Here is a 22,328-nt window from a genome sequence, read left to right as displayed (position 1 = left end):
ATGACAAGCTTTCTAATTTAGTAATTGGATTTGAATCCATATCTCTTTCCTAAAATGCAATGCAAACATAATCAAAACAAAACAAGATCGGTTAGTAAAAAACAGAAGCAAACAAGGAAAACAAAAAGTACCTAATCGGGTAGATACTAGGGGTTTGGAGTGGCTCTACCTAGGTTAAGTTCCTAAGTCTACTATATGAGGGTTGGTTCTAAAGTAAGGGTACCCGAACCAGCAGATTCCTCGATCCTCACCCATTATAGGCTCATACGGACTGAGTTCAGTTCAGGGGAATACATTTCCCTATGGCCATGCGGAGATGAAAATCTCACGAAGACATAGGTACGGATGTATCCCGAAAGCGATTCACTATCCCATGCGGAGGTGAAAACCTCACGAAGGCGTAGCTTCTCACTCCCACTTAAAAAGGGTGTGACCAACGGTCATGCAATGCAATGTGCAAAAATAAATCTGAACTTAAACACAACAATTATGAATCATAATGACGAAGATCATAATAAAGATAAAAATACAATGAAAGGATCGTATATTTAAACTAAGTTTTTGATTTTTGACAAAAAGACAAAAAGTAATCAACTCATGGCTTGACTCTCGTGTTTCTTCCCCAACGGAGTCGCCAAGCTGTTGTCACTATTTTTTGATTGAAAAACGGGGTCGACTTGGGTTTTAAAAAAAGAAACGGGAGTCGCCACCAATCCTTTTTTATAAGGTGTGATTGGATCACCTCGAAAAGCGGTTGTTTTTAATAAACGGTTTGATTTTATTAAAACAACAAGTTTGGTCCGCGAAATTCAGAAAACGGGTTCGGGAGTCGGTTACGCACGAGGAAGGATTAGCACCCTCGATACGCCCAAAATTGGTACCTTAGTTGATTACTTAATGTCTTAATGTCGAAAATTGAAAAACTTAGAAGAATTTAAAAAATACGATCCTTGTATTAAAACGTTGAAAATTTTTAGGAAAATGGCATATTTCATATTATTCGAGAAAAAGAATTATATCCAGTAAGTTAGGATACAATGTCTCAAATTCCCAACACGCAAATGAAAAATGCTTATTTAAAAGATATTTTAGCCATCTCGGATTTAAAAATGATGTCACGACCCGTAAGTTAGGACGCAATTTTTTTAATCCCGAGATCATTTAAAATTTGAGTTTAAAAGATTCGTCATTTAGATTTATCATGAAAATCGAAACCCAGTAAGTTAAGATACGATTCTCTCGAATCTAAAGACGAAATATTGTTTATTCAAAACAAATTATGTTATGTCGAGTAAAATAAAACACTAAAATCGTAGTAAAATATGAAAGCAATTTGCATTGTTGTTATTCATGGCAAAATCATAATGAATACAAAAGTATAAAATGATATGAGCAATAGCAACGATAATAAATAAACGTTAGTCCTATAATCATATAAAATAACAATGTATATAAACAAATAAATCAAAACTTCCATTCAAAATGATAATAAAATGAAATAAATAGTGAACACAAATAAAACGTAAAGGAATATATATGTATAGAAATGTAAATTAAAATATGTGTGTATACGTAAGTTACAAAATATATGAAATATATATAAAGTATGTTTTAAAATATAAAGAAAAAATAAATATGTATGAAGTGTATGTAAGTATATAAATATGTATATATAATAAAGGTGTATGAAAATATATTTTATATACATATATTTATAAAAATGCGTATAGATATACACAGATGGTTTTAAGCTATGAAGTATGAAAAATATGTACATATATGAATTATAAAATATATAAAATATGTACATATATATAGGTAAAAATATGTATTTATTTATTTATAAAGGTTAGAAATATGTATGTGTATTATAAATATATATGCATGTATAAATAAATTATAAAAGGTATGTTTATATGTATATATATATTACAAAAAAAATGTGTATAAGTATATGTAGAAATATATAATAATATATGTATATATCTATAAAAGCAATTATAATAATAATAATAATGCAATAACAATAATAATATAAAATTTGTAAAGAAAATAAACAAAATCACTAAAGGATCAGATTAAACATTAAACAAGATTCGGGGAGTTCAAAGCGCAAATAAACGAAAGGGGAGGGATTGATCTGAACACGCATGTAACATGGAGGGTCCATCAAAGAAAATTACCCTTCCTTTAAAACGGCATAGTTCGAGTAAGGACGAAGTTGAAAATACGGAAAAAATTTTGGGTAAATTTAAAAAAATTAAAAGAACCTAATTTTAAAAGTATTAAAAAAGCGGAAGGGCTAAACGCGCAATTAGCCCTTCCGTTAAAACACGCGGATCCCCTAAGGCAGACGGGTCGGGTCTCGGGTCTTATGCAGAAACGGCGTCGTTTTAGGGGCTTTCTGACCCTTCCAAAACGGCGCCGTTTTGGATCCTTATATAAATCAAACCCCCCTAAAAAAAATCATTTCATCCCTCTTTTTAAAAAAAAAATTTCAGAACTCTTTCTCCCCTCTCTCTTCTCCGGTCAAGGGCCTGGGCAAGAGCCACCGTGCCGGCCACCGGTCGCCGGCGCCGGCGCCGCCGTGCACGGCGGTAGGGAGACCAAAAGTCTCTCCTTTTTCTCTCCGATGCCTCTCCTCGACCTCCTGAACGCTCCGGTGACGGCAAAAAAGGTAAAAATGCCTCCTTTTTTATTTTTGTTTCGAAATAAAATAAAATAAAATAAACGAAAAAACGACCTTTTTTATTTCTGTTTTCTTCCAATCTTGCAAAGAGTTACAAAAAGAGATCTCTTTTTTTGCAAAGGACCAGATCGATTCCCCCCCCCTCCATTACAATGGTTGTGTTCGGCTTATATAGCCAAATCTTTAAAACTGTTAAACTTCTATTTCTTTATTGTTTCTGTTGTCTTCTAGTGCTTGTGTGTTGTTTGCTCTATGTTGCAGGCGGGCAGTTGGGCAAATGGCAGAAAGCAGGTGAACGGCGGAGCAGGTGAGGAGGCCAGGGGCAAGGACGTGCGGCGCTAGGCTAGGGTTAGGGGTTAGGTCTGTTTTGGTCTTGGGTTTGGGCTGGTTCAGATTGGGCTTTGGGTCTGTATTGGTTTCGGGCCTCGGGCAAAAATGGGCTCTTACACTATAGGCTCCTAATTTCAAGCACAATTTTAATATATTTTAGTGGAGTCAATTTGTCTTAGTTTTATTATCTTTGTTGTTTTTGAAGAAACGTGAAGAAAATGAACTTCTCTTCTATCCAATTAGGCATCAAATAATTATTCGTTTTATTATATTCTTACCAATAAAAAATTAAGATCATTTTTCAACTATAAAGTTTTTAATGGCAAAAATCAAACATATGAATAATTGAGGGACTAAATAACGAAATTATCCAATTTTGTTTCAACATCATGATGCGGCAACTTGGACTTTCGCCTTCATTACAAATTATTTCAACGTGTCGCAAATCCAATGAACAAAGAGTAAAACCATCAGCTGCGTCCGTCATCCCCTCATTGCGCTGATCTATATTTATATTATATATGTAACCGCAGCGATTGCCTCACAGCTCACTCAAACTCACTGATTTCTGATAAAAACTCTTTTTCACTTTTTTCTTTCCAATCAATAATAGTTCACTTCAACAGCAGTAACAGAGTAGATACGAAGTCTAACAATGGCGAATCCTAACCTCGGTCGAAGTCCTAGCATGAGGGACCGCGTGGAGGACACGCTTTCTGCTCATCGTAACGAGCTCGTTGCTCTTCTCTCCAGGTGCGCTCTTCCGCGATTTTACAGTTCCTATCACCTTGTTCTCTTTTTCTTTTCCGGATTTTAAATTTTGCAGTCTCTATTTGGCTTATGGGAAAACGATGAAAAGTAAAAGGAAAGGAAAGGAAGATATGTTACTGAAGTTTAGGGTTGTGGAATTTTGAAGGTACGTGGCGCAGGGAAAAGGAATACTGCAACCGCATACTTTGATCGATGAACTGGAAAATGTTGTAGGCGACGACAAAGCTAGAGAGAAGCTAAGTGATGGTCCCTTTAGCGAAGTCCTTAAATCTGCACAGGTCATTTCCCCCCCTTAATTATCGTATTAATTTTTAAGATATTGTTAGCTTTTATATATTAAAAAGGATAAACGACTTTTTTAGATATTTATTTAATTTTCGTCCGTGATTCATGATGCAGTAAATAAAGTATCTAATACTTTTTAAATGCTTAATTGTTTTTTCAGCTAAATTATTTTTGTACTATTTAGTTTCAGTTGAACTTTTAGGTTTTTTTTTTTTTTTAAGATTCTGTTTTCCTAAATTTACTCTAATTCAATTTACAAATGAATTTCTGGATGTGTTTTATGTTCTTTCCTTACCTCGATGCTGCGTCTTTAAAGGAGTGTATGTAAACTGAAGTTTTAGTAGTAATGCTATTTAATTTTCACGCCTAACTTTCAGCCTTTGTACTAGGTAAGCTTTTAACGTCTGTCAAATGGAATATGTACGGTCTCGATTATGTTATTGTATTTAATATACTAAATTGTTGGGGTTTTTTTTAATAACTACAGGAGGCCATAATTCTGCCTCCATACGTGGCTATAGCAGTTCGCCCAAGACCTGGTGTTTGGGAATACGTACGAGTCAATGTTCATGAACTCAGCGTGGAGCAACTGGATGTGTCCGAATATCTTCGCTTCAAAGAAGCACTTGCAGATGTGGGGTAAGCTTATTTTCTGTTCTTTTTAAGTTGCGGTTATTGTTTCTTTGAAGTCAATAGATTCATAGTACTTGATTATGAATGTTCTACCTCATAACTCATTGTGATTTTTCTTTTTACACATTGCGTAGGGAGGACAACCATTTTGTGCTTGAGCTTGATTTTGAGCCATTCAATGCATCCTTTCCTCGGCCCAACCGCTCTTCATCCATTGGCAATGGCGTCCAATTCCTCAACCGTCACCTTTCTTCAAACATGTTCCGTAACAAAGATTCTTTGGAGCCTTTACTTAATTTCCTGAGAGCCCACAAATATAAAGGGCATGTAAGTATTCATCAGAGGGGTTTCCTTTAAACCCCTTACCATAGTTGCAACTTCACTAGCTATGTGTTATGTTCCTTTAGATTTTAGGAAAAGAAAATTTTGCCTTGTTTTATGTGTGGTGACGTATTAACAGCTTTGGAAAGGAATATGTCGGAGTATCTATTTTGTGATGAAATTCTCATAACAAGATAAACTAATGAAGGTTTTTCTGTAGGCATTGATGTTGAATGATCGGATACAAAGTATACCCCGACTTCAAGCTGCTTTGGCTAAGGCAGAAGATCATCTTGCTAAGCTTTCACCTGATGCACCATATTCTGAGTTTGAATACGAGTGAGTTTCTATTTGTGTTCTATTTGTATATACATTTAATACATACATATAGATTTGTTTCAAGGAGTCTATCAGCATATTGGTAGTGGCAGAGCAATAAAGTTGTTGACATCTCTGTCTGATTTTTCCTTGTTTTATGAATGCAGATTACAAGGAATGGGTTTTGAGAGAGGATGGGGAGATACTGCAGCTCATGTTCTGGAGACGATGCATCTTCTCTTGGACATCCTTCAGGCACCTGATCCCTCTATATTAGAGACATTCCTTGGGAGAGTGCCTATGGTGTTTAATGTTGTCATTCTGTCTCCACATGGATACTTCGGGCAAGCAAATGTATTAGGTTTGCCTGACACTGGTGGTCAGGTTTGTAGTGAATCTGATGTTTAACGTGTAGGATAATTTATATGTAAATATCTTCATTTAAGATCTCCATTTTTCTTATTTAATGTGTAGGTTGTTTATATACTGGACCAAGTGCGAGCCTTAGAGAATGAAATGCTTCTAAGGATAAAGAGGCAAGGACTTGATATTACTCCCAGAATTCTTATTGTAAGTATACTAACTAGATGCCATATTGCTTTATTTTGTTTTCAACACTTATATTTTGCCTATGTAAATTTGACACATTTTTTCTTCTTGTTTAAGGTGACCAGGTTAATACCTGATGCGAAGGGAACTAGTTGCAATCAGCGGCTGGAAAGAGTCAGTGGGACAGAGCATACTCATATTCTGCGAGTTCCTTTTAGGTCAGAACATGGAGTTCTTCGTAAATGGATATCAAGGTTTGATGTATGGCCTTATCTGGAGACTTATGCGGAGGTAAATCATTTTCCCTTTCAAAGTTTCAAAGGCTATTGATTTTCCTTTTTTTTTTTGAAGAAAAAAACATTAGATTTTTCAACAATCACAACAAATTTAGGAGGACGTTTTCTATGTACTTCTCTATAGGGTCTATCTTTCTTTCTTTCTTAATCTTCTTTCATAACTTGCTTTCCTATTTGTATAACTAATCAGGACGTCGCAAGTGAAATTGCAGCAGAGTTACAGGGTATTCCAGATTTTATTATAGGAAACTACAGTGACGGAAACCTGGTTGCATCTTTGTTGGCTTACAAAATGGGCGTCACACAGGTTTGTCCCTCCACTGTCCCAATTCCCTTTTCCCTCCACTCTTTGCCTTTTACTTTTGCTGAAAGCTTTGTTACTAAATCTTCAATGTGTAAATTACACTTTCTGCAGTGTACCATTGCCCATGCTTTGGAGAAAACAAAATATCCAGATTCAGATATATATTGGAAAAAGTTTGACGAGAAATATCACTTCTCTTGTCAGTTTACTGCCGACTTAATAGCCATGAATAATGCTGATTTTATTATCACCAGCACATACCAAGAGATTGCAGGAACGTAAGTTCTCTCCTTTTACTTTAGAATATACTATTTATTTACTGGACTGGTATTATTACCGTTCATTTTGGTATGGATATGCCATTATCATTATTTTATCTTAATATGTTTTAAGAACATTGTTTATCTTAATAAACTTCAAGTCATCTGCTGTCCTATAGTAAGGAGATGGATCCCTTGGGTAAAATATGAGCGAAGTGTTGGTTTTCAATTTATATCAATTGCTTATCACACTTTTATTTCTTTTTTGGGCTTCAGGAAGAATACTGTTGGTCAGTATGAGAGCCATACTGCTTTTACTCTTCCAGGGCTGTATCGAGTGGTTCATGGCATTGATGTTTTTGATCCGAAGTTCAATATTGTATCTCCCGGGGCAGATATGTGCATTTATTTTCCATACTCTGAAAAGGAAAAGAGACTTACGGCACTGCATGGCTCAATAGAAGAATTGTTGTTTGATCCTAAGCAGAATGATGAACACATGTGAGTTTCTTCATTCATTGTTTGTTGTACCTTATACATTAATGTCTAGAAGAGCATAATCTTTGAATTAATAACATTTTGATCTGCTTGTTATACCATAATGTTTTATTTGCTGAAGCACTTATAAATATTCTTTTGTCCTTTTTTTTTTCCTTTCTCTTTTTGCTATTTATTAAATATAATCAAGAATGTTGGTTGCCAAGAAAAGGAAGTTACATTTTGATATCTACTTTCAAGAACCTTAGTAGTTGACATCAAATTGAAACTAGACATTTTGCCTTGTTGCAAAATTTTGCAGCACAAGTCTATGATGAAATTTTCTTGTTTTGCCAAGTTTGTGATGCAAATTTCATCTTCAATGTGCAGTGGTACTTTGAGTGATCGGTCAAAGCCCTTAATCTTTTCCATGGCAAGGCTGGATCGAGTTAAAAACATGACTGGATTGGTAGAGTTGTATGCTAAGAATAACAAGCTGAGGGAATTAGCAAACCTCGTTGTTGTTGCTGGTTACATTGATGTAAAGAAGTCCAAAGACAGAGAAGAGATAGCAGAAATTGAAAAGATGCATGACCTTATGAAAGAGTATAAATTAGATGGTCAATTTCGTTGGATAGCAGCCCAAACAAATCGAGCACGCAATGGTGAGCTCTATCGCTACATAGCTGACTCAAAGGGTATATTTGTTCAGGTATGTGCTCCGTAGCAATATGATTCTATTGTGTTACAACCTCCTGAGATTTCTAATAAATTAACCCCTTCTCGTTTTTCAGCCTGCATTCTACGAAGCCTTTGGACTTACAGTGGTGGAAGCCATGACATGTGGCCTTCCAACGTTTGCCACATTGCATGGTGGTCCTGCAGAGATTATTGAACATGGTATATCAGGGTTCCATATTGATCCATACCACCCTGACCAGACCGCTGAACTCCTGGCAACTTTCTTTGAACGTTGCAAGGAGGATCCAAGCCACTGGACTAAAATATCTGATGGAGGGCTTAAGAGGATTTATGAAAGGTGCGTGTTTCTTCTAATTTTTACATTTAGAGTTTAGACTTCCATTCTCTCTACCATCGAAGCAGAGCTTAAGCAAAGGTTTTTGTACTTCAGGTATACGTGGAAAATTTATTCTGAAAGGCTGATGACATTGGCTGGAGTATATGGTTTCTGGAAGTACGTCTCAAAACTCGAGAGGCGTGAGACCCGAAGATATCTTGAAATGTTCTACATCCTCAAGTTCCGTGAATTGGTAAGTGGACTTTGTTCCCTCTTAATGGCCTGATGTTGGCAGCTCTACCTCTGAATCTCGTTGCGGATTATAATAGAACTTAAGCATGCTTGTGTTCTTTTTTCAGGTAAAATCTGTTCCCTTGGCCAGTGATGATTAAAAGCTTAATCCCTGGTTGCGCTCGTAGGGTACTGGTGGTATACATTTAAGGGTCTGGTTGATTGCGAGGATGAACAATATAATATATAAATAAAGCAGACTAGGTCTCCTTGCTATGGAGCATTTTAATTCGGCTTTGTGTTGGAAGTAAAAATCAAATATGTGATGGGTTTTGTAAATAAATGCAGTGTTCTGGCTTTGGACTGCCTCTTGAAATCTGGTTGAAGATTTGTATGTATGTAAAGCTAACAGTGTGCCTGTATGAGAGGTGGTAAGAATTGCAATCGTAAATTCGGTCTCGCTTGCTGCTATTTTTGAGAAATGGTATAATTATTATGATTTTATTACCTAAAGACAGCAGAAATCTGCTACATAAATGAATTAGTAATGACTGATAATTATTTTTAATACCATGTGTACTCTTAAGCTAAACATAACCCATTATTAACAGTTATCATGTCTTCTAATCTTTGTACTCATCAGTATCAAACTAATCACTTTTTATTTCTGTTTAGAGCCTCTGCTTCCATCAATGCCTTATCTTTTAATCTCCTCAATGTCCAGCCTGCCTTTGCAATTGAAAAAGCTTCTTCCCAAATTACTTCAGAGAACTTGCAACCCAAGTTTCCTACTCCTCAAGGCACAATTTGCCTTTTCCATCACTCTCTAGATGTAGGAAGTCAATCCTGTATAGCTAGCCACTTTGGTATACAAAATGGGAACCAAAGCAACCTACTCCATGGGACCTTTTCACTTCTTTCCCTTATACCGGATTTTACTGACCATTTCATGAAATGGTATAATTACTATCCATTGAATTCACAGTCTGCTTTTTCTCTTTTGTTAAGGGACGTAAATACGTAACACCTAACAAGGATTTGCTCCCTTGTGAAAGAAAAGACAAAGTTCGTCTCGCTTTTTAAGGGATTTATTTCAGATTTAGTCAAAGTCTAATATAACTACGGTATGTTTGAGGGTTTCAAATTCGGAAAAATAAAAGAAAAATTTATATAAATACTTCTGTTAGTTTGTTGAAAAATTCTTCCAATTTTTTTTTAAATATCATCCTAGTCTTTTATTTAATTTTCATCTCTTTTTAAGTTAAAATATTTTTTTAAAAATTGAAGGGTAAATAAATCATTATATTTAAAATCAATCATAGAATTGTAAAGGTTAAATGTTTAAATTGAGATGTAACTTTTAAGGAATTATGCATGTAAGGGTAACTTTTAAGGAATTATGCATGTAAGGGTCAAACTTTTCAAAATGCTTAACTTTTACTAAAATGCTTAAATGAAAGTCAAACTTTTCAAAGTGCTCAAATAAAAAACAAACTTTTTTTAAAATACTCAAATAAGAGCTTTTCAAATGTCATATATCAGATATCAAATAATGATTTTCTTATATTGTTTTACTTTTAGGAAATATTTTATTCCATTGCCAAATATTTTATTTTAAATACGTTAGAATTCACTTAAAATTTACTTAAATTAATCTGCTTATTAAAATTATTGTTATAAAAATTGTCTGAGATTTTGAAAGATTTAACTTGGCCTAATTTCACCATTTAGTCGATTGTAAATGTTTCTAAAAGTATTTTCATATTGGATAAAAGAGATATTAAGAAACTGGGATGGGGTTATGCATTAGCCTCAAAAGCTTTAATCTACGAGTCTAGTTTTGTGCAAAAACATTTGCAACAATTACAAACCATACGTTATTGTCATGTCAACCACTACGATTATATCCCTTCACACAACATACAAATATTAGTTATTACATTTTTGGTACATTATAAAGATATTCATTCAATTATCCAAAATTTTTATTCTAGGCAGTCAAAATAAAAAAAAAATACAATTTAAGCACTCGCCTTACATAGTTCGGTCATTTTGGTCATTCCTATTAAAATCACAAATGGTAAGTTGAGGTGGCAGTTAAAAAATTGACATAATAATAAATTTAGCCCTCAAAATTTCCATATTATATCAATTTAGTCATAATCTAAAAAAAATTAACCCTCAAAATTTACAAATGATCTTTTTATATATATTTGAATTTTTTAGAATTAGGATCAAATTGAGACCATTTGTAAATTTTGAGTGTTAATTTTTTAAAAATTATGACTAAATTGATATAATATATAAAAGTTGTAGGCTAAATTTATTATTATATTGATTTTTAACTGCTACGTCATCTTGGCATTTGTATTTTTAATGAGAGTGATCAAAATAAGTGAACTACGTAACGTGAGTATTAAATTTATAATTTTTTTTATTTTGAGTACCTAAAATGAAAATATTTTATAATTAGGTGACTACATGTGTTATCCTTAAATTTTATATAAATATAAAATAAATTAATATTCAAAAAGAAAATAGGAGGGTTGGCAAGTGGTGGTGTTTAATGACAGATATCTGGTAAGGGGGCATAAATGTTTGAAATCCATTAAAAGGGAAGTTTTTTTTTTTTTTTGGAATAAAATCAGATTGGGGATATTTTATTGAAGCCATAAAACTAATAAATGTGATGTCAACAATAAATGGGGAAAAGCACTAGTCTAATCATCAGACTAAAAAGAAACAAAGCGACGGCTAAAAGTAGAAGCAAAAAGACCAAAACTAATTAAAACAATAAATAAACTTAAAATCCTCATCCATTTTGAATGACCTGTCTCCAACTTTGCCTTTTACACGGATAACTTTTCATTTTCATTGGAGATGAGGCCTGACAGTTTTGATTAGGGTCGCTCTCAAATACCCCATTCCCTGTTTTCCTCTTCTTCGTTTCAATTAGGTTCCCGTGGGTGATCCAGTTCCCACTGTCTATTGGTGTAGCAAGGGACCTCTCCAAGCAGGTAAATCGTCTCCATTTCCTTCAAACTTGTTGTAGCAATGGTGTTGGCTAAGTGATTAGCCGATCTTGGAACATAATGAAATGTAATGGTCTAGAACTTACTTTTTTCTCTTCGAATATTTCGAATATGCGCACTAACTTGTGATTTGTCCACCGATTGTGTCATGCATTTGTTGATGATGGACTTGGAGTCGTTCTCAATAACAACCTTTGTGTATCCTATCTTTAATCTTGTGAGAGCAGCTTCGTAGCAGGCAATCGCTTCTGCGTCAAAGGCCGTGCCTACCGTTATATGAAGGTAACATTTAGAAATTTCAACCTCCTCATTTTTGTAACACTCCTTACCCGTATTCAATGCCGAGACAGGGTTCGAGGCGTTACCAGACTTAAACATTCACAACATGCAAAATCAGGTCACAAAATTTTTGCCCAAAATTAAAACATCTTAAACACATGCATATCGTCCCTTAAATAGGCCTTCGAAGCCTGTAACATGCATTGGGGTGGTTCGGACTGAACTGAGAACTTTCGACAAACTTTTGACAACTTAACCAATTTTCTTGCTTTGGAGAGTCACATGCCCGTGTGGGTTGGGCCGTGTGGTCACACACGCCTGTGTGGCTTGGAATACGCTCATATCCTCGGCCAGTGTAACTCTCTATTTATAATGTTAGCCAAACAAATTGATCCACACGGTCAAGCCATACGCCCGTGTGCTAGACCATGTCCTCCACATGGCTGAGAAACATGGCCGTTCTCTGCCCGTATGGCCAACACTTAGGCTATTTTCGAAGCCTTATGTTGTCCTTAATTCTTTCCCATACTTTACACATCATGGACCTAACTTATAGCATCAATTTAATTGTTAATCGACCTTGAGAAAGATTCAAATAAATAAATTGCATATTGTCTTACATGTGTTTATTACCCAGCATTTAATCTCTACACATTCTACAATTGTCCATGTTTAATCATTTTCAACTAACTACCAGGCCATATATTCATTCCATGGCCGTGATCACCTCGAATGGTTCTAGGACATTCATCATATACATGTGTTATACTAATTATTCATAGCAACCAATTATAATCACACGACATGCATTAACCCATAGCACGAATAATTAGACTTACAAGCCATAACCATAATAAGCCACATCTCATGGCTATATACAATAGATCAATATAAGCTGGTACATTTGGCTAATCATAACAACATCTAATGTAAAACCTAATCCTTATACATGCCACTCACTTGAAAGTGTTTAATACACGTATGACAATACTCTAGAGTTGATAACTTGATAGTTTGATGCTGCCTCCGACGATCTCCAACCCCAAGCTAACCTGAGAACACTAAGGAAATGGAAAGGAGGGAGTAAGCCTAAAGCTTAGTAAGTCCATATGAAAATAATAAGCATTATAACAACATGTTTCCTTAGGCAATCAACCATAATGACACTTTTACTCATATTCTGGTTAAGCTGTTTTCTCGAGTCGTAGTTATTAATTTATTTATATCTAGAGTTACAGAACTCCAAATTAAGATTCATTAATTTTTTCTGAAACTAGACTCATTTATCTCCTTACAATAAAATTTCCAGAATTTTTTGTCTAGCCAATAAGTACAGTTTATTATTCAAATTCTCTCATGTTTCACTGTTTGACAGCTTCTACCTTTCTTCACTAAAATTTATTTATCGCATAGTACGAGACTCGGATAATGTTTCCGTATCTTTATACTGAAATTATACTCATTAAGGATTTCATTAATATGATTCTAACTCATAATTATTTTTGTACAATTTCTAGTAATTTTCCCAAGTCAAAACAGGGGATTTCGAACTCATTCTGACACTGTCTCACAAGAATTCAAATATCTCATCATATGAGATTCCTTTACTAGCACCATTCCTTTTAACTGAAACTAGACCCAATAAGCTTTAATTTCATATTTGATTCAGTCTCTAACTCAATTTCCATTATTTTTGGTGGATTTTCAAAGTTGGACTATTATTGCTGTCCAAAACTGTTTCAGTGCAAATTCATAGTAACTATTATAAGCTTATTGATCATGAACTCATCATTTCATGAAACCCATATCTCATTACACAATGTAAATTAACATGATATTACAACACAATCCATAATCATAAGCATAAGGATGGTTCATCTTTCAAACCTTTTTACTTGTTTATCATGTATACGCATACATATGCATGAATTTGCTTACTCATCATTTATCACATTTCAATAAGGCATCACTTATGAGTATAATGTACGTACCTGTACATATCCGTAGCATATCAATTAACTTTACCTTTATCACCATGCCCATCTCGGGACTTTCATCGCATTATTCATTATAATACCCGTTGAATTTCTCAAAAATCTCGATGGATAATCCATTTACCGTCAAGTCATACAAGTGATCATTTCAAATACGCACTCCCGCAAACCTTACATCTTACGGCGAGATTACCAATCCAGGCTAAATCCCCAGTAATATAAACTCATAGAGTATTGTCGAGATTACCAGTCCAGGCTAAATACCCTACAACGACATATACCCAAATGAGATCGGATCTGAATTACCAGTCCAGGCTAAATTCAGATCCTAATCAGATTACCCGTCCAGGCTAAATTCTTAATGCACACATATTCTTCGGGAGGCTCGATCACTCAAGGAACACCCGTCCAGGCTAGATCATTTTCTATATTTGAGATCAACGGATTACCCGTCCGGGCTAAATCCTTTTCTGCAATACATGCAGGATCTCAAGTCATGTAAGCCATGGTTTATCCATCGGATTCCCCTTTTTATTCAACCAGGATTTTCTATTTTCATCAAGTATCTCAATATGCATAGCTAACCATACAATGTACATCCAATTCAACACATTCCCATATTTATTTAGACATTAGTCCATTTAATGACCAAATGACCAAAATGCCCTTTTAGCCTTTCTTTAAAATTTTATCTATTCAAGTCCATTTTTGTCCAAAATTTTAGAACTGAGTCAAATTGCTATTTAAGACCCTCTAATTAAAACTCCAATTCAATTTCATACTGAAAACTTCTAGAACTCATATTTTACAATTTATTCAATTTAGTCCTTAAAGTCTAATTGAGCACCTTAGACAAAATTTCTTCATGAAATTTTCACACAAGAATGTAAACATATCATAGACCTTATAATAATCATAAAATAATTATTTCTACTTTAGATTTGTGGTTTCAAAACCACTGTTCCGACTAGGCCCTAATTCGGGATGTTACAATTTTCAGTTCTCGCCACTATCCCAGATGCTGATATGTTATTTTTACTATCAAACGAGGCATCAAAATTGATTTTGATTTTTTATTTCTCAGAGGCTTTCCAGTTTTCAACTTCCTGGGTAATTTTAGGTTGTCTCCCATTCAATCCATCAATTTCGCCAATATAATATTTAACATGATTTGTTGCATCTTCCCCTTTATATGACTTCTCTTCATGTAAATTTCTGTTTCTGTCAAGCCATAGTACCCACATTCCACAGACAAAAACGCGATGCTGGGTTTCTCCATATTTACTAAAAATCCATGTAATCCAATCAAACCATCCACTGGGTTCACCTTGATTTATCCATTCAAAATCTAATCTTCTCCATAACTCTATTGCTATAAGACACCCAACGAATGTAGACCATAGATTCTCAGAGCAAGCTTTATATCTAGGGCACTTATAATCTCGGACCACTCTTCACTGAAACAAGTTGCCCATCATGGGAATAGTTTCGTGTTATCCTCCATAGCATAATTTTAATTTTATTTGGTATTTGGAGTGTTCAGAGTTGTTTGTAAAATAGTTTGGTTGTATTTTGTGTAGCAGTAGAGTCTGATGTATGATCTTAGGTCTGTAATAGTCTATAAGCACTACAAATTGTGAACTTACCCGAGCGCTCTGCACACCAGATGACCATATCAGTATGCTCGTCTAACGCTAGTGGGATTCATAAGATTCTGTCTGAATTGTTTGCCTTAAAGGTATTGCGAATCAGTTCTTCCTTCCACCTCCTATTATTACAAACAATTAATGATATGACAGTAGTAATATCAGTATTAAGAATAGGATAACAAATTCTGTAATTAGCTGCCCGAAGGAGCCACGCATCCTCATTAATTAAGATTTTTCCCTAGTGCCAACTCTCCACCCCAAACCTTCTTTAATAAGACCTTTTGCTGCCCAAATACTTTTCCACATGTATAAAGGTCTACATCCTAGCCCTACTTGTAGAAAATTAGTGGTCGGGTAGTACTTTGCTTTTAAAACCTGTGCTACTAAAGAATCTGGATGCTCAACTAACCGCCAACCTTGCTTAGCAAGTAGAGCCACGTTAAACTTGGCCAAATCCTGGAAACTCAATCCTCCTTCATATTTTAATTCACAAATATTCTTCCAACTGCACCAATGTATTCCTTTTCGTCCATGACCCTTCTGCCACCAGTACCTTGCAATAATTGATTCCATTTCCTCACATAAAGTTTTTGGCAAAAGAAAACACATCATAGAATAAGTTGGAATCACTTGCAAAACTAATTTAATAAAAACCTCTTTTCCACTTTGTAACAAGAACCTAGAACTCTATCCATCAATTTTTCTTTTCATCCTATCCTTTAAATTTTGGAAAGAAGTTTTCTTTTTCTTCCCTATCAAATTAGGGAGACTTAGGTATTTCTCAATATCAGTTGATCTCCTCATGCCTAGCAAGCCCGTAACTATCAATTTATTTGTTTCTGTAGTATTCGTGCTAAAGAATATTATAGACTTTGCAAAGTTCACACACTAATCTGAGTAGGATTCATATTCTGCAAAAATATTCTTGATCTATCAAGCTCCTAAAAATATTGCCTCACCAAAAATGATGCAGTCGTCTGCAAAGAGAATGTGTGAGATCTTAGGTCCTCGTCTGCTAGCTTTCAATCCTTTGATTTCCTTTCTTATTAGAGCTGGGTGTATAATTGAGGACATGCCTTCACTGTAAATTAGAAATAAATAGGGACTGAGGGGGTACCCTTGTCGGAGTCCTCTTATTGGTTTGAAAACTTCTCCCTTTTTCCTATTTAAAAGAACTGAATAGGAGACCGTCGAAATACACTTCATTATGAAAGCCACCCAAGATTGTGCAAAACCCATTCTCTCCATCATAACCCTAAGAAATTCCCATTCGACCCTATCATAGGCTTTGCTCATGGCCAGTTTAAGTGCCACATGCCCTTTTTTTCCCTACTCTTTTATTCTTCAACGTATGCATGATCTCATAAGCCACAAGCACATTATCCGTAATAAGTCAGCCTGGAACGAATGCACTTTGAGCTTTATCAATGTAAACTTTTAGGACATTTTAAAATCTATTAGCCACTACTTTAGCTATTATCTTGTAGAGGACATTGCACAGGCCAATAGGCCTAAAGTTCTTCATATCAATGGGCTGTGAGGTTTTAGGAATTAAAACAATATTCGTACCATTAATACTCTCTAAATCTTTCCTCTGATTTAAAATCTCCAAACAAAAAGAGGTTACCTCTGTCCCAACTATGTTCCAACATTTTTGAAAGAAAATTACTGGAAGTCCATCGGTACCGAGGGCTTTTGTAGGACCTATTCCCTTTAATGCTGCCCATATTTCTTCAGCCGTATATTCTACTGTAAGTTGTGCATTCATATCTTCAGTTATACATCTCTGCACTCCCTATAAACTCATCTCCGTATAACTTATTCCTAAAGACGCAAACAAATCCTAAAAATAATTCTTTATAATCCTTGTATCCCATCTTCATCATCCATGTTCCCCCCATTATGATCTTGCAAACTACGAATATCATTAGTTTTATGTCGTTGTGTGGCCCATTTGTGAAAGAATGTTGTGTTTCTATCTCCTAATCTCCGCCAATTAACACGTGCACTTTGCTTCCAGTAAGCTTTATCTTTGTCAATTTCTAGATTGAGAGAAATTTTCGTATCAATGATTTTAGCCAAGTTTTCTTCACTTATATCCTCATCCAGCAAGCATTCCCATTGTTTTTTATATTCTACTTGATACCTCTTCTTGCATTATTTATTTGGTTTGCCCATAGAAGAATTCTCTGTTTTAACCCCTCCAACTTATCTGTTAATAGCCCTGTTAAATTCTACCAAGACTCTATAATCATCTTCTTAAAGGAGTCTTCTAATAACCATGATGCTTCAAACCGAAACGAGGATATGTGAGCCGTTTTATTTTTCTTATCCAATGACATAAGAAGAGGGCAATGATGTGACAGCCCTAATTTGATCCTAGTCAAAAAGTGGTTTCGGGATCACAAAACCGAATCACAAAAAAATAATTAAATGTTATATTCTATGCTTATTATATGTGAAAGTGTATGTGTGAAAATTTCATACTTTGATTTTGTCATTTGTATGTGAAATTATTAAATAGGACTTATGTGAGAAATTTTGAAAATGTGATAGGTTAATTTGTAGTGGCCAAATATTTTATGGTTTAAAATAAGTGGATTTGCATGTCAAATTTTCCACTTTAATTTGTAGTGGCTGGCCATAATGATAATGATAAACAATATATGCATTTTAAATTAGCATTAAAATATTTAATGGCTTTATATTATAAAATAAAGATAAATAAAATAACAAAATGAGGAAAAGGACAAAACTTGTTCATCTTTGTTCTTCATAGCCGAAATTAAGAGAAAAATAGAGGAAAATGCTCAAGCACATTCTGTCATTTACTTAGCATGATTCAAAGGTATGTTCCATGTATTTTCTTGATATTCTTGCGAAATTAGCATGGTCAAAGCATTGCTTAGTTAACCCATGTTTAAATTTTGAAAATTATTGTGTTGTGAGCATTCGGTCATAAATTGAATTGAAGGAAATGGTTGTTTCATGTTCTTTTTATGAGTAATGGTAGATAGGTGAAGTTGAGCTAGACAAATGAGCATATATGTGCATTATGTGCTTATATGTGTACTCGGCCAAGGAAGTTTGATATGAAGCTTTGATTGGTTTGAGTGATGAATGGCCGAATGAGCTATAGGTTATGTATGGATGAATTTTATGCATATGTGTGTGTGGCATTAGTAGTTAATGGCATTCGGCATCGTTTAATTAAAATTAGAAATGAATGCTTGAAAGTTAAATAGGTCACTCTAATGACTAAAAGCTAATATATGGACTAGTTGATAAATATGTGTTATGGAAATGTGAACAAATATCTATTTGATTTAGTATTTGGCTATGGTTAATTGTATAATAAATTGGTGTGGATGTTTTGAATGAGATTCACAATTATAAGTTGAGTTGAGAAATGATTTCTCAAATGTCTAAAATGATATTCGGCTATGACATGTAAGCATGACTAGTTGGTGTTGAATGTTTTTAATTAGAAGAAAGTTATAAGTTGAGTTTAATGTTAAAAGAAATATTTGAAAAGATGCATAGTACCGAATGTGTTCGAATGTGACTTACAAAGTACATAAATTTGAAAATGAAATGGTGATAGACTTAAGTGGACAAATGATACGAATGAATTGGTTTTTGAAATGTATATGGTTGCCGTATGTATGTGTTTGATTGAGAAGTAAATTTGTTTGATTTAGCTCAAGAACTTAGAGGACCAAAGTTGGATAGGGGAAAGGAGAAAGTAATCGAATAGCCGTTGTAATCGTTCGATAACATCTGAGGTAAGTTTTAAGTAATCAAACGTAAATAACAATTGATTATAATCTGATATATTATGTGAATTAGGTACTCCTTGTAAGGTATGGATTTAGCCGAATGTTAAAGATGAAATGATGGTGTATTGTATCATGCTTATATGGCCTAATGGCAAGTATAACATGTTGATAAATATGCAATGTGCTTTTATAATCGAATGATAAGTTTGAAATGAATGTGAGCGAAATGTTATGCATAAGCTATCGAATGCTAAGTGTGAAAATGAGATGAGAGAAAAGTGTTTGAGATGTATAATTATATATGTTCACATGATGCTAGTACCTAATTGATATGATTATGTTATATGAAACTTGTTGATTTGATTATCGTACGGTACTATTCGAGCCTTCGAGCCTAGCAGGCTATAATACCGGTGAGTTAATATCAGGCTTCGAGCCTAGCAGGCTATAATGCTGGTGAATTAATATCGTGCTTCGAGCCTAGCAGGCGTAATGTCGGTGAATGAGTTCAGACTTAAAGTCTAGAGGCTTTGTGCCGGTGATGAATTCGGGTTTTAAACCTAGCAGGCTAATTGCCGGTTATTTGATATAAATCTAAAATTTTGAGATTTCATGACAAAACGACAATTGAAATCGTGTAATACCTTAAGTTGGCCAGGTATGTATCTTGTACTTATATGAGCTTTATTGGGGATTGAATCCCAAGTATGTAATATGATGTATATGTGAATAAGTATTAAGACTATATGTATATGATCCTGATACATTCGACCAAAATGTGAAGTTATGTGAAAATATTTGATTTACTTATGTTATATGAATTCAGATTCAAGTGAAGTTAATATGCTAAATATACATTAAATGTTTGTATATATATTCGGCCAAATGGCAATATACCTAAGAAATGTCACTTGAGAATTTGATTGATCGATTTATAATTTAATTTAATTATTTGTATTGCTTAAAACTTACTATACTTGTGGAAGCTTACTCCGTTTGTTATGTTTCTCTGTTTTTAGATCGTTGACTCCAGCCACTTGCTCGGGGATCGTCAGCAACTCGTCACACTATCTATCGTTTTGGTACTATTATGTTTTGGAATTTGTATGGCATGTATAGACTAGACTTATGTGGATGATATTTTGAAGATGTTGTTGTATATAAGCCATGTGAATATGGTAACTTTTGAATGTCGGTATAAGTCTGAATTTCGATCTTTGATTTTGTTTGGCTATGCATATAATTGCTAATGAACTTATGTAAATGTGAATGTAAAAATGTAGTGTTTTGGTTTGGTAACTCTTCATAACCCACTCCGGCGACGGATACGGGTTATAGGGGTGTTACAAATGATCTGAGTGTGAGTAGGAAAGATGTTGAATATGCGCGTGTGGGAAAGCCAAAAACCATTCTGCATTTGCTACCCATCTGTCTAACCTTTCCCTATGTTGGTTTCAACTAAATTTCCTCGTTCTCATGTAAACCATGATCATGAAAATCCTACATCCAACAACTGGCATTCATCAAGAACATTACGAAAAGCCTCCATTTGTTTTTCCTCTCTAGGTGCCCCTTCTCTTTTTTCAAAAGAAAAAAGTATTTTGCTAAAGTCTCTACAAACGATCTAAGGATAAGATCTGATCCTTCCTAACTGTCTTAGTAAATTCCAAGTAATGCACCTTTCATTAGAAAATGGATTCCCATAGAAGCCCGTGAAATGCCATTCTTTACTATCTTGATTTTCTTTTATTAGCCCATCGATGTGGTTTTTAGAGCTACTAAAAATTGTCACCTGAATATTTTGTTGCCAGGTGAGTGATAAACCACCTTTAGATCCATCTGCTTCCACATCAAAACCATTCGTGTATCCACATCTCCTTCTTATCTTTTTCCATCCAAGTAGCACTCACTTTTGTCTCCATAAGGAGGACCATTTGGGGATTGTATTGCTTCAGTAAAAATTGAAGACGTCTAATTGCTCGAGGACTCCCCAATCCTCGAACATTCCAGCTTATCATTTTCATTGGCTCCAGTCGGCTTGCCTATTGGCAGCCGTCTATCCTAAGTGTGGAGACACTATCAACTGATCTCCTATTGTCTCCATTATAGGAGAATTTCCTTTATTAGATTCCCCTCTAGCCCTTTTGTAGTTGTTAGTATGATCATTCTAAATTTTTGAGCTATCCTCACCGATTGAAGAATTCTCCAGCCTGCATGGAGTAGCTTCTATCTGTACATCATTAATCTGCCCCATTCGTCCCTTACGTGTTCATTTTGTTTTTTTTTTTAATTTCTATAAGTACCCTTATCAGGTATAACGGCATCCGTTTTAGCTTCTCCCACGACCTCCACTTGAGCAACATCTGATAAAATTTTTTTTTCCTCCAGCTTTAATTTTCCTAGGACTTTCCTGCGAATTTATACCTTCATTGATAGACTTATTGGGGGTTTTTAGAATCCCACTAATTAGCATCCCTTGTTCTGTACTAATGACGTTATCTTCTAGTATCATAGCTGTATACGTGGCCCTTTCTTCCTTATCCCCAGTATACAAACATTATTTCATGAATTTCTTTTCTGTACTACCCAATTGCGAGCTCTCTCTCACTACCAGATTGGATTCAGCTTTCAGCACTATTGAATAAGGGAGCTTATCAACTCCTAAATCTTTCCATTTCGTAAACATCTCCTTGCAATATTTAACAAAATGCCCCATTATTTCACATCCAAAATAGAAATTTGGTAAATATTCATATTTAAAAGGAAGCCAGACTCTTCTTGTATCCCCGATTGCAATAAAAATTCCTCTTCGAAGAGGTTTCCTAGTATCCAACACAACTTTCATTCTATATGTTTTGTTCTTTATCTCCGATCTTAGAATTCCTCCAAAAGTAGAACCAATCACATGCATTAGATCTTTCTCCTCGCATTCTAGAAGACAGGATCCAACTCTTAGCCAAAACAGAGAGGAGATTAATTTTATTTTACTTCTTTCTGTCGCCTCTTTCAACCTATCAAATATAATTAATTGTCTTCTGAAAAACCACGGTCTGCCATCCATAGTCATATCTAAATCATCCTATTCCTCGAATGAGATCTAAAACAAATTCTGT

General features: G+C 34.6%; 1 protein-coding gene and 1 long non-coding RNA gene across 2 annotated transcripts; both read left to right on the top strand.

Annotated features, from left to right (window-relative positions):
• The first annotated feature begins 3,442 nt into the window (after positions 1 to 3,442).
• On the top strand, positions 3,443 to 8,953 carry LOC107926875 (sucrose synthase 2). Its single transcript, XM_041074568.1, has 15 exons — positions 3,443 to 3,772; positions 3,936 to 4,068; positions 4,563 to 4,714; positions 4,843 to 5,035; positions 5,250 to 5,368; positions 5,515 to 5,731; positions 5,822 to 5,917; positions 6,014 to 6,187; positions 6,383 to 6,499; positions 6,608 to 6,774; positions 7,033 to 7,257; positions 7,624 to 7,945; positions 8,028 to 8,272; positions 8,366 to 8,504; positions 8,611 to 8,953. The coding sequence occupies exons 1-15, from the start codon at positions 3,675 to 3,677 to the stop codon at positions 8,641 to 8,643; spliced, it is 2,430 nt and encodes an 809-aa protein (XP_040930502.1). The 5' UTR covers positions 3,443 to 3,674; the 3' UTR covers positions 8,644 to 8,953.
• A 2,353-nt stretch (positions 8,954 to 11,306) lies between these two features.
• LOC107926864 (uncharacterized) lies at positions 11,307 to 20,449 on the top strand. The gene is made up of 3 exons (XR_001692315.2): positions 11,307 to 11,499; positions 11,742 to 11,796; positions 20,235 to 20,449. It is a non-coding gene; the product is annotated as an uncharacterized lncRNA (long non-coding RNA).
• The last annotated feature ends 1,879 nt before the right edge of the window (positions 20,450 to 22,328 follow it).

This window comes from Gossypium hirsutum, chromosome A08 (genome assembly GCF_007990345.1).
Source record: "Gossypium hirsutum isolate 1008001.06 chromosome A08, Gossypium_hirsutum_v2.1, whole genome shotgun sequence".
Classification (NCBI taxonomy): Eukaryota; Viridiplantae; Streptophyta; class Magnoliopsida; order Malvales; family Malvaceae; genus Gossypium; species Gossypium hirsutum.
Note: the sequence above shows the minus strand (reverse complement) of the source record. Positions and strands in the feature narration are given on the sequence as shown.